Source organism: Echeneis naucrates, chromosome 6 (assembly GCF_900963305.1).
Source record: "Echeneis naucrates chromosome 6, fEcheNa1.1, whole genome shotgun sequence".
In the NCBI taxonomy this organism is placed as follows: Eukaryota; Metazoa; Chordata; class Actinopteri; order Carangiformes; family Echeneidae; genus Echeneis; species Echeneis naucrates.
Genome location: NC_042516.1, coordinates 10,594,392 through 10,622,160, shown reverse-complemented (window position 1 = coordinate 10,622,160; position 27,769 = coordinate 10,594,392). Strand labels below are relative to the sequence as shown.

The following is a 27,769-nucleotide window of genomic DNA, read 5'->3' as shown; positions in this document are numbered from 1 at the left end:
TGCCGCCGGAGCGCCCTCCTCCATCCCGTCAGCCTCCAGCTCGCCAAAATGTCAGTCTGTCGCGTCTGAGCGTCTTTTTCATTGTTATTATTATTATTATTATTATTATTATTGCGATCACCGACCAGAAGCTGCAGCGGGACTTTCATCCCCACCGGAGCGGCGTCCGTGTTCGAGGTTTCCCGTGGAGGAGGTGCTGCTGGCCCGGGACAGCCGAGCATCGACCGACCGAGGTGCGTCCGATAAGTCGAGCTTAACTTTGGTTTTGGGGAGGCTGTCGCATCCTCTGCCGCTTCCTGCCTCCTGTTGGTGGTAAATCATGTGGATGTTGCGTCAGGCCCGAGCGGTTTGCCCCTGAATAACCCGGAGGGGGGGGGGGCGGTTGTGCGTTTTCATGTGTCGGCAGCAGAGGTGGACGGCAGGCCTGTGACCCTTTCCCCCCTCCTGTCCTCCACCAGGTCCCCGGCTCTTCCCCCGTCCTTCGTCCCAGAGATGCTGCCCTGCCTGCGGAGCGTCCTGCGGCCCGCCCTCTCTCTGAGAGCCGGGACCGGGCTGGCCAGATCCGGACTGGGCAGCCAGCCGACGTCCGCCGTCTCTTCCCCGTCACGGTTCTCCCCGGAGCTGGTGCAGCGGGTTAACCTGGGAACTCACCCGGAGCCCGTGGAGCCGCTCAACTCTCCCCGCGGAGCCAAGGAGTTCATCTACAGCCTCCATCCGTCCGAGCGCAGCTCTCTGCTGCGGGAGCTGCACAAGTTCGAGTCCATCGCTATAGCTCAAGGTGGGAGAGATATATTTACATCCTAACAGCTCTATCCGAGGGCAAAACCTTTATCATCCAAGTTAAACCAGGAAATCACTTTTCGTTGGCAGTCTTTATTTGTTACCAAATAAATAAATAAATAGATACAATTTAAACTATTTATAAATAAATGAAATAGCTTTTACATCATATTAATGCGCCTTTGCAGCTCGTGGTGTTTTGAAGAACTTGGATATAAAAGTGTAATAAGGAGGAGTGTTCATCCTTCGACCTCACTACCTTTAGCCACACACACTACACTTCTGTGGCTGCGCCTAAAGTAGCCTAGTGTTGTTAAACCAAAGCCTTTAAACATTGTATCCGTTAAAGACAGTCAGATTAAAGCCCTGCTCATGAGCACTGTTGTGTGTGAAGCATTATAATCCCCAAGTGTTCCAGCTGCCACTGACCTCTGACCTCTGCTCTCCCTGTGTGCACAGAAAAGAGAATCTGTTGGCTGTTCCCATAACTGTAACTGTTGCAGCATCTCCCACAGTAATTTGGAATTATTGATTAGTAAATGTGTCATGTCAGCCCCAAGACATATTGATGTACAAACATAGTCACTCCACGCAGGGTACACACACACACACACACACATATATTATATTATATTGCATTTTCTGCGAAGATACTGTAGATATATAAATAAATCAAAAAAGAAACGTAAAATGTATTACTGAGATATCATCCTGGTCCGTCCAGCCCTGACACTCATCCATCTCTTATCCGTGGTGCAGGGTCATGGGGGGCTGGAGCCAATTCCAGCTGATGCTTTAAACACTGACCTGCAGAGCAGTTCACTCGGTACAATTCACACTTTGAAGTATGTTCAGGAGCAAAAGCAGTTCCAGTATTTCAGTCCACTGCACGAGCATTGAGGCGTTATTGTGGGCTTCGATGGAACATAAGAATTGAAATGAAGCGAGTACAGTATGAGACGAGGACCACAGTCGGTGTGGAGAGAGAGAATGTGCCCGATCGATACTGAGTCAGAAGACAATAGAGGGAGGAGAGTGGAAAGAAGAGGTTTTACAGCATACTGTATGAGACTCTCCAGGAGTGTGCTGCCTTGAGCTCTTGTCACCCTTTATATTGCTCTGAAGTATTGAATTTATGCTTCTAAATATTATTAATACAGATGATAATAATTTTGTCTGCTGGCTTTGTGTCCATCTATTGTTTCAAATGGTTGAGTAATAACAGAGAACCTGAAAGCTGCTGAAAAATAGTATATACAAAAGGTGTATTGGTGATTGAATCAATTCTCCGTTAGTGTGGCCAGTGAATATATTGATCTTTATATCAGATAAGCGGCACTGAGGCCGTTAATTTCATGGATAAAAGAAAGAACGCACTGCTGCATTGTCTCTGCAGCTTTGTGAGAAATATATAGTTTTCAATGAAGCTTTCTTTACGCCTGCATCTCATGACTGATGATTCCTGCACCCTGCAGGCAAGCTTCAAATAACTCTTATACTCTCTAAAATCCTTCTTTTTCTCCTTGCTAACATTTAGAGCCTTTTATTCCACTAAGCAGATGAACTTAATGCTGCACACCGCAGTCTTATTAAACATAAATCGCCTGACTGCCGAATGTCCGACACACACTATTTGTAAATGTTTTGCTGCTGAACGTTGTGTCTCTCCAGTTGTGGCTGTAGGTGATGGTTGCTTCGGCCATCGCTGCTTTTACAGTACCAGAGGTACTGGACTCCTTCCAGCCAGCGCTGTGTCTTTAGGGCAGATTGGAGGTTTGGAGAGTGATGACATTGGCTAGGGCTCGTTGGTTACTGTGCTAATTTCAGTAAAAGAGAAGTCTTAACAGAAAAAGGTGAGTTAATGTTGCTGTTGAGTTCTACTTCTTGATGTAAATGTATGTGGTGACCAGAGCAGCACGGTGGCGTTAACAGTGTCGCCCCGCAATAAGAAGGGCGCGGTTCGATTCCCAGTAGGGGCAGGTAAATCTGGGTAGGTAGTGGACTGGGCTGAGAGACTAGAGGAGACCGGACCCCTCCATAGAGACCGGAACCAGTTTTTTTTTTTTTTTTTTTTTTTTTTTTTCAGAATAAGAAGGGATGTATCCGTAAGGAAAATTCTCAGAGGGGCGTCACTAATAATGCACCCCCCCACACGGGAAGTGGCTGTCTGAGTGCTAAGTGCTAAGTAAAGAGAGTCACTCACTGAGCTCAACACAAAGAGGTTGACAATCATGTACTTCAATGGAGACGTCAGTAATCGGTGGAAAACCAAAGAGCATGGGGACAGAAGAAATTTAAAAAGTTTAGTGGATTTGATATTTCAATCAAAGTTGTGGAACGTATGTTCCATTGTTTTACTGTTATGTTTTTGCTTAAATGTGTGGAAGCATTAAAGTGTCTTTCTCCCATTATTGTAGTTTCCTCCTTCTTTTGGTGCTTACTGCACATGTGTATGTTCCAGAACTGGCTCTGTGGTGGCGTCAGGACATCCTACATACAAAATGGAGGCAGACAGCCAGCAGATTTGTTTTAGTTTCTTTAAATCGATTCTGAATTGTAGTATGAGAATTAGGATTCTTATATGAATCGGTTTTTTTTTTTGGCACACCCCTATTATGTAGCCATAGCAAAACTTGCAAATTGTTCATTCAAATGCAGTTTTGGATTAATTTCCTTTCCCACTTCATGAGCTCCTGCATCAGGAAAGGGAGGGAATGGTATGGCTCCTGTATATTATTGATCAGGTCAAGTCTGTCACCTCTCTCCCTGCACTAAAATAGGGCTGGCATGCTGTAGCTGAAGGAGAGCAGCTGCAGGGGCTCTTGTCGTTTTGGCTGACAGTGGTGATTATAGTGCTGTGCTGTGTCACTGACATTGTAAAGGCCAGCCCAACTCACCTCAACAATCCTAAAAGTACGCCATTATTTTCCTGAGGGATGTTGCTGATAGCATCCTGACCACATGCAACGAGCCTTCCTCTGTAAGCAGTAACTGTCATGGCTGAATGCAAAGTCCCACGTGAGCCTGATGGTGGAGGATTTCTCAGCACACACTGTGGCTACAGAAAACCAGCATCTCGCTCTAACGTGCAAAAAAAAAAACATGGATAACATTCTTGGTGCTATGTATGGCGTGTTCTTTGAACACACCTTAGTTGATGTAGAAATCAGGGAGCTTAATGTTTCTTTAAATTCAAAACTGCTGCAAATGGCACACCCGTCAATATGAAACTACTCTGCGTGTGTGGACCGAAGGGACTAAAGGTACAGCACAGTCACTTTCCACTGCCCACATCAATGCTGACTTCCTCACCTTCACGCTGTAAAAGCCCACGGGGATTATCTTACCTTCTGTACTGTTGATGCAGGCAGCAGAGAAGCTGAATCAGTCATTGTCCGGCTGCTCAACGCACTCTCACACACTTACTGGCTTAGAGATAGATTTTTCTGACAGGCACTTAAACATCCATCATCATTCTGCCCAGAGGCTACAGGACAACTGAAGCCAAACTCCTTCTTGACATGACATATCTAAGCACTAGGCATAGTTCACGGAGTCTGCTGTAGCACATGCTTGCTAGCTGTGGCCATATTTCCTGAACACATTTGTTCATACTGTATATTTGTGTTGTAATGGATTACAAAGTTTCCATCTGTAACATATGAATCCTGTAGCATCACTGTATGTATCGTTAATGTAAAAACAAGTCATTCATAGAATTAAGTTTTTAAAAGTCACCAAGCTCTTGCCAAACTGCAGGGTATCAGGAGAATTACTGTAAAAAAAAAAAAAAAAAACTAAAAGCCTAATCTGTGGGGTATTAAGGAAGTGTAATTCACTCATCAGCTGTTTTCACACTCCATCATCTCCTGCAGGAAATACCTGCAGTTTGGTGCTGGGCAGGTCGCACAGTCATTTTACCAGAGTTTTTTTTTTTTTTTTTTTTTACTGAAAACAGCTGCTCGCTGTGGCCAAAAAAAAATGTTGATAAGAGCAGAGAGAGTGAGTCACTAGAAATCTAAAACTAGAAAGAAAGCTGAATGGTGTGAAATGCTCAGCTGAGATGAGGAGAGCAGCAGCATTGGGTGATTATATCTCCACCATCACCGACCTCCCTTATTTACAGCTCTGATCCTTTTTTAATTTGAAGCTATAAGGCTGGACACAGATTGCCTTTTCCCGTTTCTGGATCCAAACTTCCTTGATTGATTAACTGTTTAAAAAGTTTTATGTTCCAGAAAAGTGTCCACTGAGTTTTTAGGGGGCAGACCGTTGCAACCAAGCTTATCTCAAAGACTGAATGTTTGAGTGCAGACAAAAGGAGACGAAAGGAAATAAATGTCTTCTGTAAGGGCAAAGAGTAAGAGGACAGAAAGTTTGAGGGAAGCGAGTAGATAGGAAGACAAGTGGAGCAGAGACGCAGACATTGTGTGGATGAAGACAGAGATGGATGGAGAGGAGAGCAGTCAATACATGAAGGGAGTTGTCTGGAGTTTGACTCAACCTAAATGGAAAAAGGAAAAAAATGGCCGTAACATCAACAAAATAGAACATTTATATATTTATGTCTTCCTGTTTGGGGTTGCCACAGCAAGTCACCTCTGTGATTTGCATAGTTAATTTGGCTGGTTTTATGCCGGATGCCTTTCCTGTCATAACCCTCCCCATTTATCCAGGCTTGGGATCGGCACAAGCACTGGTTGTGGCTGAGCGTTGAACCCAGGGCCTCTGTATGCCAGGCATGCAGTCAACCACTGAGCTATGTCCCCAGGCAAGCAAAGTTGAAAGAGAAATCGAAACAATCTGCAATATAATGCACAGCCTAAAACCTCCAGTTGTTTCTAACCCACAGCACAGTTGTGGATCATAAGGAGTTCGCTTTGATATCATTTCTGACTAATGGCCCAGTCAAAGTCAGAGGCAGTGAATATTATGCAGCTCTGTGATAACACAGACATGGCTGGCTGGGGACATGACAAAGATGATAACTCAGGCCTGGATGTTCACATAAAACTGAGAAATGACCAACAGTGATGTTATGGGACATGATAGAAAGCACGAGTGATTATTTGGATCTGAATGTGAGGCTTTAATAATTAGAGGGAGCAGAGGGAGGCACAGCTGAAGTGATGACGTTGAGAATATTATTTAGTTTGATATACAGTACATCATTTTTACTGAGCTACTTACCAAACACATTTGCATCAATGTATCAAAGCCCAAGTCAAGTTAATATGATGTGTAGAAAGTGGCGTTTGTGTTGATGTATATTAGCTGTCCTGTTTGTATAAACCTGTACCTGATACTGTTATTTATTTCACTTTCATGCAGATGAAATCTTTTTTGCATGACATCTAAACATATATGCACATATAGACATATACATGGTTCTGAATAGGAAAATCAATTTCTCCCAACTCACCGACAGGGAATATATTTGCATTTAAAGTTAATTTGTTCATTTCACTGCAGTTCATGCTCCAGTTCATTTAAAGATAGAAGCGCAGAGCGAGGGAGCTCAGTGTTGGAGGGATGGAGCAGATAAGTGAATAAATGACCAGAGATTTGTCCTCTCCATCTGGACCTGTGTGGTCATCAGCATTCACTTACAGAGCAGCTCAGGACATCCACTATGCTAACATGGCTTTCCCTCAGGCTAGTGACGGCAATGACAGTGTGATTGGAGACTAGATAGAGGCATTTTCTCTCAGAGGATGGAGAAGAACTGTAGAGAGAGAAAGACTGCACTGGAGAAGCGATGACTGGACGCTGCTTTATTTTTACACTCTTGAGGTGGGCAGTATAAAATCCTACTTTTTGAATTTTTTTCAAACAACCTATATTCGGTATGTTTTAAAGTTTAAAAATTCTTCTTTATCTCGATTTCTCCTGGGATCAAAAATGGAAAGCCGGCACTCGTGCTTTCCTCCCCAGGTGTGTCTGTTTCAAAGAAAGGGATCCTGTCACCGCCTCTCATATTACCTATCGCCTTCTGCCTTCGTTTATTCCTTCTGCCCTGAGCTCAGGCACTGTTAATATCATGTTAATTCACACATGCTGCTGCATAATGGTTGTCTCTGCTGACATTTAACCTGCTGGAATAAACTCAAGTTGCCCCCATTAGTCTGGCAACCATTGGCAGGTTACAGTCGTGGTGCTGCCATCATGCACCATTGACTCTCAGTGAATGACTCAAACTAATACTGTGGCAGGCAAACAAACAGTCAGGCCTGCTCCCGTCCAGGGGCTGATTGCCATTTGTCCTGTTTGTCTGGCAGTTCTGTGAACAGAACACACTCCCTGGGTCCCTGTAATTACATGCTGTGTGAATTTATTGACTGAGCTGCTGCTGTTTGCCAACGAGAGTTCCGACTTTTCTCAGCTGCAGTTGCTGCTAATATATATCAGCTTGTGAGACCCCCAGAATAAAGTTATGGACAAAATAATTTTTTTTGCCGTTCAGTGGATACCTTATTTCTTCTACAGAGGATCCCATCACATCCTTAGGGGTTTTCTGAGCTAGCAGAGTGGATATCAAGGTAAAGCTTGATTTAGTCATTTGCATGCTTGCACATGAAACAATTTTGTACTTTTGTACAATGTAAGAAGTCTAAAAAATATCTGTGAAATGTTCTATAATTGTTGCTCCTGTAGTAAGTGAACATGCATTCAGTTCACCAGCGTAACAGTTGCTGGGTAGAAGCTGCTGCTGATGATTTACAGTGATCGTTGTGGCACATTTTATCACCCAAAACCTTTTAAAAATGGTTATTTACCACGACTTGTCCCTGATGTCAGTCATTTACTTTTGCAATAACAACCACAGATTTGTCACCAATTTTTTTTTTTTTTTCAACAAATTGAGCAGAAGTTGGTTGGATAGTCTCTGAGAAGCTTCCAGTATACCTTTTGTACTTTTTTGGATGTATTTATATGGAGAAATGTATATAATGAGTAATTGTTTGCAAAATATAATGCAAAGAAGCCCTGTATGTGAATTTGTCTTTCATTTGACAAGCTGGTGGCAAATCAAAATGTTATCACTCAAATTGTAGCCTTCGAAGTGAGGAGGGAAATCTCTGCGTATGGTTCATCTCTTTGTGAAACCTCGACAGATGGATGAAGGCATGAATCCATTACGGAGGCACCGCACAGAGCCAGGTGATATTGTTATGCACAGGAGGACATGTTTGATATTCAAGAAGGGGTTTGTTTTTTTTTTTTTTTTTGGTTAGCTTTTTCCTTTGAAGGTGATGTGAACTTTAAAGAGAACGCACACACTCTTTTTTTACACTTCAAATACTTCACTGCTTCAGCCTTCTTCTCTCTTGGGCTGACACGTCATACCTGCTGCTGTATCCCTTCCGAGGCTTCCCTAACTCACCTTGCTACACAGTCACCATGGCTGCTGATTTCACCGCAGCCCCTCAGGGTGGAAGTCAGCACTATAACAGATATTCATTCATCTTCTACTGCTTATCCGTTTCCAGGTCACGGGGGGGACTGGAGCCAATCCCAGCTAACATTGAGCGGGCTTCACCCTGGACAGGTCACCAGCCCATCACAGGGCCAACACACAGAGACAGACAGAGACCAACAACCACTCACACTCACACTCACACCTACGGACAGTTTAGAGTCACCAGTGAACCCAAACATGATGTCTTTGGACGGTGGGAGGAAACCCAGGCAGGCACAGGGAGAACATACAAATACATGACCTTCTTATTGTGGGGCAACAGCACTAACCACCATACCACCTAGCAGGAACCAATCAGGAGCTTCACTTTAAGATCTGACTGATGATGTTGCATTTCAGCATCATTCAACAGTGTATGACTGCAATGTCTCCTGTCTGGTGCACTGATTTCACAGAACAAAAACAAAAAAAATGGGCCAACATTTTAATCGTATGAAGATGAAGAAGGTTAGCGGCTGCTATAGAAGAAGCTTGTAGTTAGGACCTGTTGGAATTGGCTATTAACAATTCATTTCAGCCACTTTTTATTTTCCACATCTCTCTATCTATAAGAGGAGAATTTTGTTTACACGCAGGTTGTCGTCAGTCTCTACAACCACACAAACTCTTTAATTTGTTTGAAATAACAAAACAAGCAGATCATAGCGAGACGTCCATCTTACACAGAGCTGACGGCACGTTAATGTTAACATTGGTGTTCAGGTATTTCCTTAGATTTAGTATGTTATATGTGAATATATTAATCCATTAGTTCATGCATGTTAATCAGGTTTTATGAGCACAAAGAGTAAGTACATTAAAATCAATACCTACAGCACCTTTTTACAGCGGTCAGCTGTCTCTATGTACCAAAGATCAGACATGAATCAACTGGGAGAAGATCAAAGTTTGTCTGGAAGGAATCTGTAATGTTTTTTCTGTCTTCTCCAGCCTGACACGGTTAAAAGGTCAGGTGTTAGAAAAAGCAACACGAGAGAACACAGGTGAATACGGAGTTACTGAGCCTGTTGTTTGACTGTATTTTCACCTCAGTAAATCACTAATTTGAATGACCTTCACGCTGGCTGGAGCTCATGAAATAAAGAAATGGCTTTGCATTTTTCTTACACCTGCAAAATTCCTGCTTTTATTTGGTCCATGTTAACTTCTTTAGAAATGCTTTTTCAAGTTCCCAATGAGCAGTTTCATTCTGTAAACCTGCATAATAATATGAGTGACTGCCCAAATTTTATCCCAAGATTATTTTGTGTGTGTGTGTGTATTCACTCCCCAAATTTGGTTTGTGAAGTTACTTTGTGCTTTTATTTCAAACTAAAATAAAGGATCTTTGTGCTGTCACTAGTTAATGACATCTGTTGCTGTTGGTAAAATATTTACTGTCATTTGACAGGAAAATAATCCAGCAGCAGCTGTTCTGATGGCGGTTTCAGAGAGAAAAGGTGCAGCTGAGGACGAGCGTTGGCTATGGAAAGGCTTCATTAGATCCTAACACAGTCCCTGTGGGTGATTAACAGCAAACAAATGTAGTGGTTAATCACTGAAGCCATCCGTCTTCTTCGGATGGGATCTTCACCTCTGCCAGTTTCCTCCGGTCTGTTCATGCTCGTCTTTTTGAAGCTGAGAGGATTTTCCAAAACCTGTAGAAAGAGATAACAGCTGGCACAGTGCTCCTGAGGAAATTAGAAAATGAGATGACATTTCATTAGAGCCCTCAGATGTACAAGCAGCAGCTGACGAAGGCAGTGGCACGCCTGTGTGTGACTGACGGCTAACATACTTTGTGTTAGTGTATACATTTAATGTGTCAGCAGGTTTGGGGTTTTTTTACCATGATGTTAATAACAGTGTCATTATTCAGGTGAGTGTGAGCTGAACTGAGGACAGAAGCAGGAAGCTTGTAATGTGACACTGACTGCTGAAAGGGGAGGAGGGGGACCACTGGAGTTACAGGTTGACTTCTGAATGCTAGTTTTCCTGCATCAATTGATTAATTTAGTGAGAAGAAAGAATTGACTGCAGTCAACATGTAAAGAAGAGTCAATTCAAGCTCAACTTTTTGCTCCCAGAAAAAAGTGACTTTGGTGTTTGCTCTAATTCGAACTTTATTCGTCTCTGTGTGGGTGTTGCTGTGTGCGTGTGCTTGTGTGCAGATACACACACCTGTCAGGCATGGAGCAGGTTTCATTATGTGGATTATCACTTCCACTGAACCACAGTGATGAAAAGAAAAAATCCATTTCACAGCACAACCTGCACAACCACAGGAAATGATCCTGACTCGTGTCCTCAGCCTTAAACCAATTTGATTATCTCGTTATGCCACAGGTCACACCTATTTTACTCCACTTCCTCTCATCACACCTTCATCTTATTTCTCTAACTTTAGTGTTGCCGTGTCAAGATGTGGTGAGTTTGCAGTAATATGATTTTGTTTTAAAGCTGTCGGATAACATTGTTGCTTGAAAATTTGTTCACATGAAGGCATAAAATTATAGTTTGTCACAACTCAACGTTTTTCTCCCTTTCTTAGTGTGTAATTGTGATCAGACACACACATGCACACTAACCAATTATCATCTGTGCAGGCAGACTTCCCTCAGAGGCCTGATTGGCACCTTTGTCCACCTCTTTGTCCCTCTCAAAGGGAATGCTGATAGGGGCGACGCTCTTTTCTCCTCCACCCGTTTGACTTCTGCTTGTCTCCTCTGACACATTACTCATATGTTCATTATGCCGTTTTTTTGCTCTCACTGTAACCAAAAGCTCCTGACTGACAGCCTTTGCCATCTGAGAGGTGTCTGAACTTTATTCTGACTTTGCCAAAGGAGATGTTTATATATATATATATATATATATATATATATATATAATTTCATTTCTCTTCTTGTCGTTTCAGGGCAGATGGAAATTGCACCACCCACTGCAGCACAGCTGAGATACGGTAAGAAGCTTCATGTTTAGCGAACCTTTGTATTTGTATGTGTTTTTAACAATTATTTAAAAAAACGCTTAGCTTCAATCATAACATGACTGAAGTCTGAATTGACATTTATCCCTCAGCTGACCAGGATGATTAATGATGGATCAGGAGGCTACTCTGCTTCATACTGCATATTTCGTTTTCATAATATCCCCAAATGAAACAACAACAATTAAACAGATTAGTTAGTGAGCTGTGACAAAATAAGAAATAGAAAACGATCTGTAACAAGCTGTAAAATTTATATAATCCTGTGATCAGTGCAGTGATTGTGCAGTTAGTCATCTTTCCTGGCGTCTGTAATGACACACAGGACACAATACAGGACATTATCAGATATAAAGACTGTTAGTTTGATGTGAGCAAGCTTCTATCTGAACAGTGTCTCTCAGATGAGGTGTTACTACAAATAGAAGAGCCACCTACACACACACACACGCAACCCACCTGCACACACAAACGCATACAATAGGAGTCTTAGACAGGCATCGTTCGCTCTATGGTGCTGAGTTACTGACATGACCTCAGGCAGCAGGGGCTCTTAAAGCTGCCTCCTCCTCTTCTTCTTCCTCCCGCTGAGAGAATAGAGCGTCTGCTCGAATGGGTTTCATCTTCTCACAGCATAAATTTAACAGTGAGCTCCTGTGACTAGAGACTGGAATGCTGCTTGTCCTGCTCTGGACCCCAGTAAAGATAACACACCCGAGTGAAACGACAAGGGAAACATGGAGTCAGTCGGCTGACGGTGGAGCAGCACTCTGGAATCAGCTCAGCACAGTTACAGTCAGTCACAGTTTGATGACCTCTGTGTAAAAATGGACCCATCCAGCCTTTGAGTCATAATACTGAGCTAAAGGTTGGGAAAGAAGCTTTATAACTGATCTTTTATAATTGTCTTGTTTTTTGAGACTAAACTGATTTTAGTGACTGCAAACCATCTCCACCATGGCCTCATATATCTAGCTAACAATCAGTAGTAACTCTGAAACTGCGTTTGTGCTCCACTCTCTCTAAAAACAACACGATGTCGCCCAATTATTCATTTCATTGGCTCTAACATAATCAGAAGACTCAATTTTTAATTCTGATTTGGTCTGAAACACTGAAAGAGTTAAAGGCTGGGGTTTGTAAAACAGGCCTGGACAGGCCAAGAAAATCTGTGCTAGTCCATTTAAAATTGCATTAGAAGCATGAATCTCAAAATCTTGAGGATTGACATGAGGTTTGATGTTGGCCATGAGCCTCGCTAAACGTTTTTTCTGAACTGTTATGTTTAAATGAAGAATCAAAGACAGCCTTCTATCAGAAAAGGAGTCAAAGGGCCAAGCAGCTTGTCACTGTCCAGACATTGTTGTACAAAGACTAACAGTCATATTCTTAATAAGATTGAGACAATTTAACTCCATCCGACCTTTATAGCTTAGCAGTTAAAGAGGCATCGGTGGGTCAGTGCTCTTTTGCTTTAGTTGCTAACGTGTTTCAATTTCATCCACATAAAAAGTATGCAAAGTGCAAAGTAATATTTTTTTTAAATTGGCTGTTTCAGTTTGCATTCCTTGAATGAAACATTTCCCAGAGGCTAAAATTATCCAAGAATGGCTGAACCTGATTCAAAACTACCTTTTCTAAAACTTTACCCACAATGGATAGTTTTGAGTTTGGTCTGAAGTTGGACTCTGGGTTGTTGGTAGTGAATTCAGATGACGGGGGAACGAAGTGGCCTCCATCTGGCTGAAGTCAGCCGAGCACATAAGAGGAACAGAAGGGTCCGGAAGAGAGGAGGCGAGTGAGGATGATATTGTGTGAAGATTGGATACCAGAAAAATACTGTGACAGGCAAAAGGTTCAACAGACCTCTTTGGAGAGAGTTTGTTTGTTTTCTTCTCTGCAGAGAAGCATTCAAACCAAAAACAAGCCCATCCTTGTGTCAGAGGGAGAGCATGCTCTTCAAACCTCAGAGTCGTCCCTGAAGTATTAAACAGTCAGTGTTGAACATCGGGGGAGTGGGTGTTTTGCTGTAGGGAGCCTGCAGCAGTGGGCCCTCCTAAAGCCAAAACATCTCTGCACATCACATATTTGAGCTGGACTCACATCACTCAAACTTCAAATTGAGGATAGTGAAGTTTCATCAGGCTGTGTCTGACATTTCAAATTCATTTACACAGCAGCAGCGCTGTAGTAGATATATTTGCATTGTAAATGCATTTTAATAGCTTTTTTGGTTTGAAGACATGTTTCATATTAATGGACTGTTTACACAAAGAAATGACACAAAAACTTCAAACCCAGCTTCTTTTTTTTTTTTCAGTTTCAAATACATTTCCAGCGTAGGATTTAAGGCTTTTGTTGCTCATATCGGGGTGCCAGTTTTACCACTGTGTTCTAGAGACATACCTTTTGTGTTGCCTTTAGTTTGTGAGGCTTATTTGATCTGTGCTTGTCCTGCTCCTGGAGCCTAAGATTACTTTCAGTTTATTAACTCATATATATTCCTGTGTTTTATATCATAACTACATGATGGGATGAGTTTGTATGGTTCCAGTAAATCTACATTAGATTTTATCTTCAACATTTAAGTTCATCACATAAAGCATTTTTTATTTCCAGCTATTATTGATATATTTTCTGCGACTTCTTGTACCAAGATCAAGGATTCAACTCACTCTTGGATCTTTTGCAACTGTCTCACATATGAACATATGAAATATGTATGAATCATAATAATACATGCAGTCTTCACTCATCAAGGATATTTATATCCATCGAAACTCTCAAGATGGCTAGATTATGCTTAATGTATAATGAATGTAGTCTAATCTGCATATACTCTGTTTATTTTGTCTTTTGGGGATTGACTGTTTGATTGTTATTTTACAGTTTTGCTGCACAATGCGCTCCCTTTTGTTGGGTTTGGATTCCTGGACAATTGCATCATGATTGTTGCTGTAAGTATCAGTTTCATGCAGACCTGCGATAGCCTGCAGCTCAGTTGGTTTGATTTCCACTGGGGGACCTGTGAATAAAGAATACGGCATATGTGCTCACAACATTTAACCTCCTGTGACCTGACGTTAAGGAAGCTCATCAAGGGAGAGTGAGAAAATGAATCATGTTTGTTTGTTTGCTGCTACTGTGTAGTTCCTGTTTTCATTGTACAGCAAAAAGTCTCCCATCTGCTCTGTTTCTCTTTGAACATCCAATAAATTGGTCTTTAGGAAGCCTCTGAAATCCTGCTCACTCAATAAAGTCTAAATCCAGGAAAACTGAATTAGACTCCTGGGCGTAGATAATCAAAGATAATCTATTGTTCTTTCTTAATTCAAAGTGTGAATTCATCGTGGGGGTTAATTTAAAACACAATGCTGCGTTCTTTAGGGGCTTTGACAGATTGGCAATTCTGGGGCCATAAATGCAGAGAGAAAAATATATCCAAGAGAAAGAAACAAAACAGTAATTCTAATTCATTACGAAGATTGACTGCTCCTTTTAAAGTGGGCTCATCAAATGCATGAAAACTTCAAACAATGCATAATCCCCCTTTTGATTTGGCTTTTATATAATTTTGTCCTGGAAATATATGTGCATTTATTACATTTGTATTTTAATAAATGCAAGTACAGGCACACATGCGTTCATGTCCATGTACTCATGTCGTGCAGCATTTTCCAGGCTGCTTTCCATTTAGTTGAAAGCCTGCACGGAAGAAAGGAAAACCGTGACAGAGAGACCTAAAATATCAATCTTAAAAAGATTTCAAAGTCAGAAGCACAGTAGTCCAGCGACTGGAGTTAGAACAAAAAAAACTTGCTGTGGTGTTTTGGAGAAGTCGTGGACAATGATGCAGAGATGTTACAAAGTTAGTGTTGAGACTGATGTCTCCTGTCTCCTGTGAACATCTGTGATCTGTTTCTTTTTCGCAGGGCACACAGATTGAGTTATCCATTGGTGTTATCCTCGGAATTTCGACTATGGCAGGTATGAAAATGTCATGAGCTTAATCTAACTTAATATCAAGTGAACATTTACTTTTTTCCAAAATCATCTGTCTCTTAATGCTTCTTATTCTTGTCCTGAATGTACAGAGTGATTTTGGGGGGTTTTCTTATAGATACACATACCCTTCAGTTCTTTTTTGCTTCAAAGCTTTTACAGGGCTTTTAAAAACGAAAAACTCTGAATGTCTTCATTTCATTTCTCAGATTAGAGCCACCTTTGAGAATAATGTTGAAGCAAATGTGTGTTTGACAGTACGACCAACCAGTCTATATTTTACGTTCAGAAATATGTTTTTAAAGCTGAGCGTCAGCGTCTGGCCAACACAAAGATTTAATCATCCATGTTATGAATATATTAAGACTTCTCACCAGCAGGTAAATTGGCTGTAAAAATATCTTCTTAGCTCCGAGAGACACATCTGGATTGTAATATCACCTGGGCGTCTACAGCATGTTTGGGGGAGACTGAGCGTATTATTATGTTAACGGTGACTGCAGACGGGAGTGGAAGAGTACCTCTAGTTAGTCTCAGTCTCTGTTCATGATGAATTTATAGCAGTTTGGGGTTTTTTGTTTTTTTTTTATGAACAAATGTTGCTTATCAGTATCATCAAAATATCCAAATCTATTAGAATAATCACCGCCATCACTCATATCCACAAAAAACAGTTTTAGTTGCTCTACTCAAACTCTGCAGATTTTTCTTTTTCTCCCCTGACGCTATTTTTCTTGCTGGTGATGATATCCATCGTGATCTTGTTGTTTTTTTTAGCTCAAATTCTCAAACGTCCAACAGACTGAGTAAATTGATCGCTCTAAAACACTTGGATAAGTCAAGTTGATGCTGTAAAAGAACAGAGGAGGTAGAAGCCTGACATTTTTTTGGCGTATTTCACTGAGAGCCGGACAGATTCAAACGGCATGGCTATAGCAGAAGCAAGGAGAAACTGATCTGTGAGCGGGAGGACTTTGTCGATCAAACATGCTGCTGATTTGGCCCAGCCACAGCATCATAAAGATTTCTAAGTCAAATCAGTTTTTCAACAATATTTCGGAAAAGATTATGATCATGATTAAGCCAAAGCAGCAATTTTAAGGTGGGATTATAAACAGAGTTATCAGGTTTAAAACTCAGACGAAAATCGAAAATTCATTATCAAGCAGCCTTCTAGTATTTTGACAGACGCTGTAATCTCAGTGAGGCCCAACAGTGAGCCCAAAGCCCTTGAAATTAGTGATTTGCTGGGGAAAAAATGTCCCCATGAACTCACATTGGGAGATAAAACAGCAGGAGCAGCTTCTGCTCTTTTCAGTTAACTGGAGTTATCTAACCCACCCAGTCCAGAGTGATTCAGCACCCATGTCAACTTTGGAGTCAAGGCGAATACGTCTCAGGCGGCTCGACCGAAGAGAGAGACTGCCATGAAAAAATGCCCCTGCTTCTCAGTTTAATTATGTAATGCAAACAGAGGTAATGATGGGAAAACATCCACAGAGTATTAAATCCATCAAAAAACAAATTACAGCTGACGGTATCAAAGCAAAATCCCCATACTTGCCTTCGAGGACCCAGATTGTTATTATATTGGTTGAATATGTTTTCATACAGAAAACGTATTACACCGCTGAATGTTTTGTGAAAGACACTGAGCTGGTGTTTTTGCAGTAAATGAAATGCTGCAGTCATAGTTATTATTTCTCAGTCTGTGAACACGAGGGCCAACAAATTCCACCTGCGAGGTGACGCTTGGAGGTAAGACCTCAATAAAAAGACCTCCTTCTCTCGAATTAGTTACTTCACATTGTTCTAATAGTCTGTTTACTTTCCCGTTGTCCCTGGAGCAAAGAATGATTCTGTTTTATCCTTGAAACCAGAACATTTTGGAAAGATGCTGTGAAAGATGTTGCCATCCCAAATAAATCAAAAGATAAATAAATAATCAAGAACATTTATTTTTTGGCACAGTGTGGCATTAATTTCTACTCAGGGGCATAATCCTGTTTCAAGTTTAATGAACAACACAGATGTCTGTTATATCGTAATTTGTGTATGCCCCCCATTAGACACATCTAATCCTGGTTTTTAATTACATTTCAGCAGCTTGACCACAAAACTGAGCCAGAGGAGCGCTCCATTATATCTGTCTCTTCAGGGGCTTGTTTGGATTTTGATTTACAATTATGGGATTTGTTCTAACACGAGCATCACCTCAATAACCGATCTAAGTCGAGACACAAAGCAGTTCGGTTCCAGGGTGCAACGGACCCATCAGGTTTATCCTGAATATGAAATGCTGCCTTGGGATGCTTCCAGGTGCTTCAAATAATCTGTTTTGGATTATTTGAACAAGATTTCATATTAGAATTAAATACCCACCCAAAACTGTATCATCAGTGTACCATCTACCTCACATCGCCAATGTCTGCTCTTCTTCGAATACTTTTTCCAATGTGCAGGGCATTTAAGGATTTTAGATATTTAGTTGTTGTATGTTGTGTGCTGTGCGTACATATGCCCAAGTCACCTGTCAAAGTATCACTGCTGCAGTGAACTCAACTTCTTACAGTTACATTATATTAAAAAAGAACAAAGGTCCAAGTTTTTATTCAAGTCTCCATCCAGGTGAAGGATGATTTAAGGTACTAAAAATAAAACATGAACTGGTTAGACATGAAATTCATCCTTAATCCTTAATAATACAGCAAAACATTCATGTGGAAACCCATCTTGCCCAGTGAAAACATTTTTAGGCAGAGAATACCAGAACAACCTCCTTATCTGACCCAAATCTAATATCTAAGTTGGCACCCACTGATTGTTCAAGAATTACAAACTTGCTTCCCTTCATGTTGACAACAGTGCAACACATATCTGTGAATAGAGCCAAATAACTAACACACATCTTGTAAACACTGATGCTGTGTGTCATCAGGCAGACTGAATTCCTCTTTGCTGATTATCAGAGGTGATTTATGAGTGTTAGGTGGAGAGTAACTGTAACCAGCTGGTCCTTGTTCAGATTTACGCTGTCACATGAAGTTGTCTACAATATCCAGATTGTAAAATGGGTCCTTGTTGCTGTGACATCAGACAGACACACTGCAGAATTGCCGGAGTTAGACTGACATGGAGCCTGAGCAGACATGGTACTTCTCCTTTCCTTCACCTGCCCTGAGCATCTTGGGGTCATCTTGGGGTCATGTTCTCCTTTTTTCAGAGCATCTCCCACAACAGCAAAAAAGCAAACAGCATAAGCAGATTCTTTAGGACGATGTCTCCTGCTCTCTACTGCTAACCACTTAGAGCTGAAAATATTCAGACAAGATGGCACTTGGGTCTGCTCCTTGGTCCCGCTTCATTACTCATTTCACAGTGTCCTCATCCTCTTCTGCTCAGGTACTTTGTCAAGTGCTCCTCTGCTGCTCACATTATTCATGTGGAGGTATGAGGCTCAGGGAGAAAGTCTACGTCGGTATGGGCTTGAACAGGGCGTCGGCCTCATTAGTCAGCCCTCAATGCATCGTGGTTGTCTAGTCATATCCTGCACCGCAACAGCATGGCAGAAATAAATGCAGTGTGGTTATTTTAAAAGATATGAATGAAACTTGGATGATGTTTGATTTATTATTTATTTTATTATCAGGTTAGTAATGTGATAAATAATACATTACATGGTCAAACATACTGTGCTGCTTCTTGCTCAGACTCTTACATGTGCTTTAATGCAGCTGTCTCAATATAGTTTAATACACTAAACAACAGTGTCCTCCATGTTTGCTTATCATCCCAGTTTCCGATGTTTCTTTGACTCCATTAAGTTTACACTTATACTTCAGCCATACTGATATGAAATAAATTCACATACCTGTCAGTGTGAGAGAGGCCTGACTATCTGCTGGCAGATGAATTCGTCCAAAAGAAATGTCATCCTTTTTTTCTTTCTTTTTTTTTTTTTACATGATGGCAAATGTAGTTTTCCAAACACACTGTGTCTCCATCCTATTGGCTGTCTTCAACACAAATCTCAATTTCCTAACACAATTTGTGGTTGTGTCTTTTCACTTATGTTGCAGCTGCTGCCCTTGGCAACCTGGTGTCTGATCTGGCAGGACTAGGGTAAGATTTTCACACATCGTCGCACACAACCGCACAACCACAGGAAGTTATTAGGTTTGGATGGTTGGGGATAAAGATTCAGACGAGTCATTGTAATTCACAATGTCTTCTTTTTTTTTTTTTGCTTAAAATAAAAACAGGCACAGTTTCAAATACATTAATAAAGAGGTTCACCATCCAACTCCATCTTCTTTAGTTAAATCTCCATCATGAAGTATCTTAGAAATAGTGAGTTTAGCTGTGAGAAAAATCTGCATGAGATAGTACCGTAAATAAGAAAAGCTTTGCAAATTAAAGCTGTTAGTGCGGTTTGGTTTAATCAAGACAGTCAGAACACAGAGTGTGTAAATGAGTAAAGGCCCGTTGCTGCTTTGATGCAGATAACATACTGTAACCACATACTGATGCTGAACATCACACAGGTCACGTAGTAAATCTGCAGCCTAATTTCTGATCAGATGGCGCCTTTATGTTCCTGGTATTACTGGAATTACAGGCACTCACTGCAGCTCCATACATTTCAAATCTAGCAGAAGATATTTGGCAGATGCTTTGTATCTTAAATGCAGTGTACGTTCTGCCATCACCCAAACCTAAGCCTTAAGACTGTTTTACCTGCCAATCAAGAAAAACTGAAAGACTTCAAGGAGTTCCATACCAAATTTTACTTTCCAACGGCTTCTTGCAGTATGAGAGAACAACAGCCATGCTATTCAGCAAGCTTGAGCCCATTTTGTGATGCAAGGAGAGTCCAGTCTGCCCCCAGTCCAAGTCATAAGTGGAAAGGAAAAAAGGAATCTCTTTTTCCTTGTAAACCTAATCATAGCTAAAGTTCATGGGAAGTGATAGACAGATTTACTTTATTGATCCCAAGCTGGGAAATTCTTTTGTTACAGCAGCAAGTTATCAGCTGTGAATACAAAGAAAGTGCAGAATATTTACAGAGGAAAGACACACTGTACAATAAATACACACAAGTAGAGCACAAACCAAACTCTACTTACAGTTAAAAGTGCCTTTAATGCTGTTATAGGCTGAGTAGTGAGACAACCGAGTTCATAGTGAGAAATAAGGTCCCAATGAGCACTGTACAAAATTATACTGTAAAAATGGATCAGAACATCTACCAGGTCTGATTCTATCTGCACAGCATTACAGCAGTTTAATATGAGATCAGGTTTGATCAATAAAATCAAAGTTGGCTCCACAAGAACTGGAGGCTTCAGAGGAGACAGCAAATGGTTGTTACAGCCTGTAAGAATCAGTCCACTGATTTATGACCAGTGGTGACAGGGATCACAACCAGCTCCCCAACCGAATGGAAAGGACCTCCAAACATTTTCCACCAACTTGTTGTGGCAGATTGTTGCTCTTGTTGAAATAAAACAAACTACACATGGTAGAAAAAGCCAACACACGTTGTTGCCTTCGTACTGTTTCAGTGTGATGGATTGGCCGAATTGTTGTGGCCTCTGTAAACACTCTCAGGAGACTCTGTCTGTGTTTACCATTCAATCATTGTAGAGCCACTGTTGCCAGCGTGTCAAGGTGACACTCGATTGCACCAGTTTTTATTTTTATTTTGATGGAGTGAGTAGACTGTTCGTCAGTCGTGGAGCTCCTCCAGGTGTCGTTTACGGCAACATTTTGTATCTCAAAGCTTGACAGTGCTTTAGATTACTCTTGGAAACACTGGCACTTTAGAAGGTAATACATTTGCACTAAATGAAGCTCAGTAGATTGTTACCGAGCTTGAGTAAACTTTAAACAGGGGCCGTCTGTACTGCAGATTTGTGGCTGTTTTGGTGTTGATTTTGCACAGATTTGGTGTCAGTTTGCAGGAGACCCTATTTGGGACTGATCAATTACCTTTTGACCTTTTCCAAAAATTATAAATAAATTGTTGCTGTTGGTTGATAAATTTTTACTGTTCTAACATTCACTCTCTTCTGTTTCTGAACTTTATTTACTTTGAATAGTTAACAAGAAGTGACAAATGATTCTGATCTTGTTTTTACCTGCCTTAATGAGCCAAGTCAAACTTGGGAGCTTGATTCAGTTGCTGCTAACATGAATAACGTGAAGTGCCATTCAGTTTCCAGAGAAACCTTCCAGCACCAGTGTTGAACCTTTAGATCACTCTGAGTGGACTGGAAATAGAAACCTGACAAATACATTTCCCACATCACAGATCTACTGTATTTTCTAATTCTCTAAACCTAAACCAACACATTTGCAGACACACTGTGAAATTGTGAAGTTGTCACTGGAGTTAGAGAACAGTGCAAATCAAAAGTGTAATACATCAGTTCCAACTATATTTCTTCACTGTTAAGCTTTGACAGCTGATGCAGAGCACAACACAATGAAAATAACATGACCAATATGAGAGAATCAGAAATAGATGCAAACCCCAGTTGATGGAACCACAAACTACATCCAGGATATTCATAGTGAAAGCCTCAGACCGAATCTCTGCAAAGGTAATTTTTGGCGATCATGTAACTGAAAAGCACAAATAAATGTAGCTCTTATTACCGTGATACTCCATTGATCCCCTTCAGGGAATGTTTCTGCAGCAGGCCAGGAAGATTCAAGGTTTTGCCCAAAGGACACTTCAGTACGGTGCATTTTGTTCATTTGAATGATGACATTTATGGTGTCAACGGACCTGCCATTGGGTCTGCAGTGTCACTTTTATGCATCACATTTGCCATCAATTGTAGCTCGTAGATCGCTGTAACATTTTGTTGCACATCCTTCATCTGATTAAACTTTACAGTAGAACAGTACATTTCTTTACTTCAGTATATATTTTAAGAAAGAGGCCTGATGTCGTTCCACTGTAGCACGTGTATGAAATATTTGGAATGAAATCAACTTGAAAGCACGAATGTCTCTGTGACACTGTGCAGATGACACCACACAAATCAGCTTCAGGTACACACATCTCAGGTTGTATCTGGATTGGTGTGGCGTTTATATTTGAATGATGGAGAGGGAAGACAAGGCAATTTTTGGGGAAAAAAAAAAGCAAATATAGCACCATGAGCTCTTTTATTGTGTCTTGATTATCTCAATGTGATTTGGGTTTTATGAGCAGAATAGAAAAGAAACACTCAGCACATTTTCCTATCCAGCTGGAGACTCGATGCTGCCACCTGTTGCCATTGTAGAGTTTAACAACATCCATCAGCCCCAGTGCTGCTCATCACTGCTGGGAATAGGGTTGTCCTGATTATATCATTTATTCTCTGGGAGGTAACTAGTTCTAAAATTCATGCTCTGCCATGAGGAATCGTTTTAGGCTTCAGATTCAGGCACACACACACTGACCTCCTTTCCTTTTCCTCCTTATCTTTCTTTTAAATTATGCTGCTTGCTACTTATCAGTCCCCAGACTCGACAGCTCCAGCTACCTTATATTTGTGTGTGCAGTGAACTGGGGATCCATTAGTGCCACTGACTGATCCAGACCAGGTCTGGGCCAAAATATTCACTTATGTTCCTTTTCTCACCCCGGGACTGTCAGACATGTACAGGTTTTTAAATGAGATTCACTTTTTTCTCTTTTCTTTTTCTTTGTTTCTTGCAAACAGCCCAAAACTTTTATGTTCTGAATCTACAGTATCATTCTTTGCACATTAGACAAAATGTTAAACTTGCAACTGATATGAACCCAGAATAGTTTTTGGCTGATTGATGAGTTTTAAATGCTCAGTGAACACTGTCAATCCTTTATATCTCTCTGTCTTCTCCGCCCCCCTCCCTGTCTCTCTTTCTTGTGTTGAGTTGATATTTAACGTCCTGCTGTGTTTACGACAGACGGGAGCAACAAGGAGCAGTAATTTTGTTATTGATTGCTTTCATTGTTCAGTGGACGGCTTTTCCCTAGTGGGACGTGTTGCTCCAGAGGCGGTTTAATGAATCATTACATGTAAAGCAGAAGACCATCAACAGGAGACTATTATGTAAAACAGCAGCAAAAAAAAAAACAAAAAAAAAAAAAAAACAGTTTATCTATAAATGAATTACAGAAATAGCCAAACTGAATCTCAACATGGTGTGTGCCACATTTGTCTCCAGTTGTTTGTTTTTTTTTAAGCCATGCTCTTTTTCTTATCATTTGAATACAGTCAGAAGTTTAGAGCTGAGGGCTTCACGCTCACGGAGCTGTACCGCCTCATGAAACTGAAATTATACAATTCATAGGGTGCAAGCAGTCACAGCACTGGTCCTTATGTCAACTGGGTCTTTCTGCTCAGTTGGAACGCATTCTTCAAGGTCATTTCACAATGAAAGAATGGAAAAACAGGGGAGTCTGATTTATCACCATTTCTCACAACACCCTCCTGGTTTAGTGAAGGCAAGTGTTTAACTGTTGCTCCCTCTCTTCAGGCTGGCAGGTTATGTGGAGGCTCTGGCGTCTCGGCTGGGGATGCAGATCCCTGACCTGAGCCCAAAACAGGCCGACATGTGGCAGACCAGAGTCAGCAGTCACGCGGTTGGTACCATCATTACTCACTTTAGCCCACAATTGTCAAACCTGGGTCTACTCGATCAATGTGAAAGCCTCAGACTGATGAACACAACATAAACACAGTCAGAGTGGGTTTAAACAAACCTGCTACATCTTAACAGCTTCCATTTGTTGTGTAATCCATTTTTAAACATTGAAAACAGATCTGATTTTTTTGCAACGATGCCACTAAGGTTTGTGCTTAATGCACTCACTCTAAAAGAAAATCAAACCTGAATCATTTTTAATATGCTGTCACTGATATTATATTATATTACAAGTATGTAATATAATTAGTTTTAATTCGCTTCAGTTATTAGTGCAGCACTAAAAGGCTTCTGTCTAGGTGGGGAATGTCATGTCAATTGTTGTCTTTTTTTATTTTCATGCAAACATTGCAAGCTTGCCAAGTGCGATTGGAAATCGATGTGTCAGTCTTTCGGTATTTAACATAGTTGTTTTCCGGTTTGGTAAACTTTCCTTTGCTGCCTTTGCCTGCCCAGACTTACGTTATTTACACCAGGTAAATTTAGACAGGACTGGACCAAATGATCACATAAAACACATGAAGAATGTCACAACAAAGGAGCTTATCAGTTAAATTTAATAGGCTTATTATTAAGTAGAATTGATTTTTGTCTCTGTGAATTTTCACTTTCATTCACTTGTGTTTAGGGTAAAGCCATTGGCATTGGCATTGGCTGCATCCTGGGCATGTTTCCTCTGCTCTTCTTCAACTACGATGATGAGAAAAAAGATGTCCAGACAGAGGCGAAGGAGGAAATGCAACCACCACCTGCTTCAGCAGAGAGCAGCAAAAACTGAACCTGACAACTTGTCGGTGACAAATGCTATTTGGAATCCATTTGAATACTTTAAACCAGGACTGGTGGGCCTTATCTGGTGGACTGGATGTATATAGAAATGTCACAGTCATATCACTGGGTACTCTCTAAGGCTTAATCAAAGTGTTTCGAAGAGGATTTTAAATAATATTTGCTGTGTGTCTTTTTAACTTAAGCACAGGGATATGGCTGTCTCGTGAAGAGACCATTGATTAATTGGACTGCTGCTACTTTAACTGTTGCAACGTAACCTCACCTTGTTTTGACTTGACTGAACCAGGCTGAAACTCATTTATCTAACGCACACTACAGTGGCGTGTTTTTTTTTTTGTTTTTTTTTTTTTTTTTAAGAATCTGTTGAATGGAACAAATATAAACCTTTGACTCAAGAAAGTAAGTTAGAAGAAAGTTAGGGCTTCCTGAAACACTCAACTGAACTTTGTATTTATTTCAAGAAAGAGAAAATACTATCAGAGCAAATTTAACAAAAATCTGTACATTCCTACATTCTTGATCTTTTGATGTTGACGCTTTCTTGTACATTGTCAGACATCCAGATCACTAGAAGATAAAGACCGACCGAAGAGCTAGGTCATCATACAGTGTTACAAATGGTAATAACCTTGTTAAAGGCCTCTCCAATGTTTCTGAAGATTATGAGTTGAGGAGAGAGGGTTACCTTTGCATAGTAAGATGCACTATGCCTCGTCAAGTACACTACTTTTAAGTAGTGTACTTGTTTTACAAGTATGCCTGCCTTTTGATGAATACAAAGTCCTCAAAAGTCAAAGTTAAATTGCCTCATCTACACTCCAGAACCACAAGTCAAATGCTTGTGACGAGGCGACAGGTGGTTACACACAGAACAGCTGCAAGCTGCTTCTGGGGAAATTAGTTTCTTGCTGATGATAAACTTTGTATTATTTATATATGCTTAAGATGGAGATATTAGAGGGTGTAAAATATGTCTGATGTGAGTGTATCTAGGTGGATGTAGTTCTACAAACCCTTAGACAAACAGAACAGTTGGGCAGAGGAGGAAGGTGGAGGTGTGGCAGGCACAGAGATAAGAAATACCAACACACTGAACCACCTGAGACCTCAGCCCCATCTGAACTGACCCTAAATCTCCAATACTGTAAGTTTTGTCTCCTCCTGGTCTACACCATGAGACCTGCAGCCGAAGTAAGATAACATTTTCCATGGAAAGACAGCACCAAGACTCTAATCCTGTTATTTATTTACTGATAGGAGATGACTGTTACCCTGTTTTCATTTTGTGAAAAGGTTGCTCATCCTCCTGATTATGAACAACTGCAATCTTCCCTGTACCTTGACAGTAATAATCTCTCTGCTCTGCTGCCCTCGACTGGTTAGAGTCTAAAAAGGCTGTTTTTAATATGTATTCATCTTTTTTTTTTCCTTTCTCTCCTTAGTATTCAAAGCCCTGAGAGTCTAGCTGTGATTAATCACCTCATCACTCTATAATCATTGCCCTTGATCAATATAAAAAACGAATTCATCTGCAGCATCTGACAACTACAAAACACCGTAGCAAGAAAGATGTATTTGGGGTGATAGGACACTACCATCCATCCAAGGCTTCATTCAACTGTTACTGATTTGCTCATTTATATCTTAAAGTCTTTTTGTTACCTGCTTGGCAGGTGAGGTAGCCCAGCTCAGCAGCTAAAATTAAGATGGAACTGAATTTGCTCAGCAGTGGGAATAAAAAGAAGTCAGCCATCATGTCACTGTCTGAATTTCCATTTTCCCCAAAATGGCTTGTTTTTGTTAGAATATTCAGCTTCATATTCATATATGTATATCCTCTTTATCTCAATAATAATGTTAACTTCTTTTTTAGAACAAAAAGCCCTTTTTTGACTAAGATCTCTGCAGCCAATCGCTCTCATCTTGTCCATGACTTAACTAACCGACTGAGCTCTAAACCATTGACACTAACAAAAGAGATTCAGCCTCTGCAATACTGTTCGAGGCATTTATAACATGGATAGCAGTGATCCTAATCAGTGATAAAAATAAAGAAAATGGAAGAAGAATTGAACATATTTATGTAGTTAGGATTTTTGATGTCATTGCCTGATTTCCCCCTTGCATGCACTGCTAATAAAAAACTATTGTACATGTTTACTTTGGAAGAATAATTCACACTCGAGTATGCTCTAAAATGATGAAGTGCAGCAGGACGTATCTTTGGAGAAGTGAGAAAACAACAACTCAGGTTGGATCAACATGAAAAAGACCTGATTTTTTATTTATATATACATTTTGTGGCTGTTCAAACTGCTGCAAAGCACAAAGAATCTCACGTGTTTCCCTCTTTAGACAGCCACAGACAGGAATTGTTTTAACCTCAGAAAGTCTGTTTTTGTGTTGCCTTGCTAAGGTTTTAGCAGACTGGTAACTGCGCTGTTGGGCTGTGGACAGCCAAACACAGATTTTGATGATGCCATCTATTTTATGGAGCTATAAATGCTTGATGGGTAAAATGCCACAATCATAGTGGTTTCCAATAATAGCAGCAATTCACGTTGTTTTTGTTGGATTGCATCACTAAATGTGTGTGTAACAGAAGCTATTTTGAACGGATGCAATTTTCTCTTTGACAAAAACATTAAAACACTTCATCAAAAATGGCCAAAAATATGACATGTATCTAAACATGAAGGGCTTTCTCCTTGGTGCAGGCTGTGGGTGCTTGAAAGCATATAGGACAAGTACTTTATTTAATATCTGCTGCTTTTTCCATAAGATGACTGTCCAGATTTATTTCAGTAATTCAGAGCCAATCCATATAATGTAGTATGAAGTTAATCATAGTTTTTTATGTCCTCGTCTATTGTCAGAAGATTTAGGAAGCTAAGGATTTGGGAGCTGGTAGAAGGCGCAATTCAGTACATGTAGATGTTACGCTCCTGTAGTTCCAAGTATTTGTGGAACATACTGTGTGTTGTGTGTTTTTACTGATCATCCAAAAGAGCTAATTCTCAAAACGATTGGAAAAAAAAAAAAAAAAAAAACAGTTAAAA

General features: G+C 40.6%; 1 protein-coding gene across 1 annotated transcript; it reads left to right on the top strand.

The window, feature by feature from the left end:
- The first annotated feature begins 1 nt into the window (after position 1).
- Positions 2-27,475, top strand: LOC115045326 (transmembrane protein 65-like). The gene is made up of 8 exons (XM_029504953.1): positions 2-233; positions 459-778; positions 11,157-11,201; positions 14,118-14,185; positions 15,161-15,215; positions 19,310-19,352; positions 23,751-23,856; positions 24,547-27,475. Exons 2-8 carry the CDS (start codon positions 493-495, stop codon positions 24,694-24,696), a joined length of 753 nt encoding a protein of 250 aa, XP_029360813.1. The 5' UTR covers positions 2-233; positions 459-492; the 3' UTR covers positions 24,697-27,475.
- Positions 27,476-27,769: the final 294 nt, after the last annotated feature.

What these genes read in the sequence shown, in the direction of transcription:
- LOC115045326 (XM_029504953.1), top strand. Translation starts at nt 493, where the DNA reads ATGCTGCCCTGCCTGCGGAGCGTCCTGCGGCCCGCCCTCTCTCTGAGA. An exon ending in GTCCATCGCTATAGCTCAAG is followed by an intron (nt 779 to 11,156) that starts GTGGGAGAGATA and finishes TTGTCGTTTCAG; the next exon opens with GGCAGATGGAAATTGCACCA. An exon ending in CCAGAGTCAGCAGTCACGCG is followed by an intron (nt 23,857 to 24,546) that starts GTTGGTACCATC and finishes ACTTGTGTTTAG; the next exon opens with GGTAAAGCCATTGGCATTGG.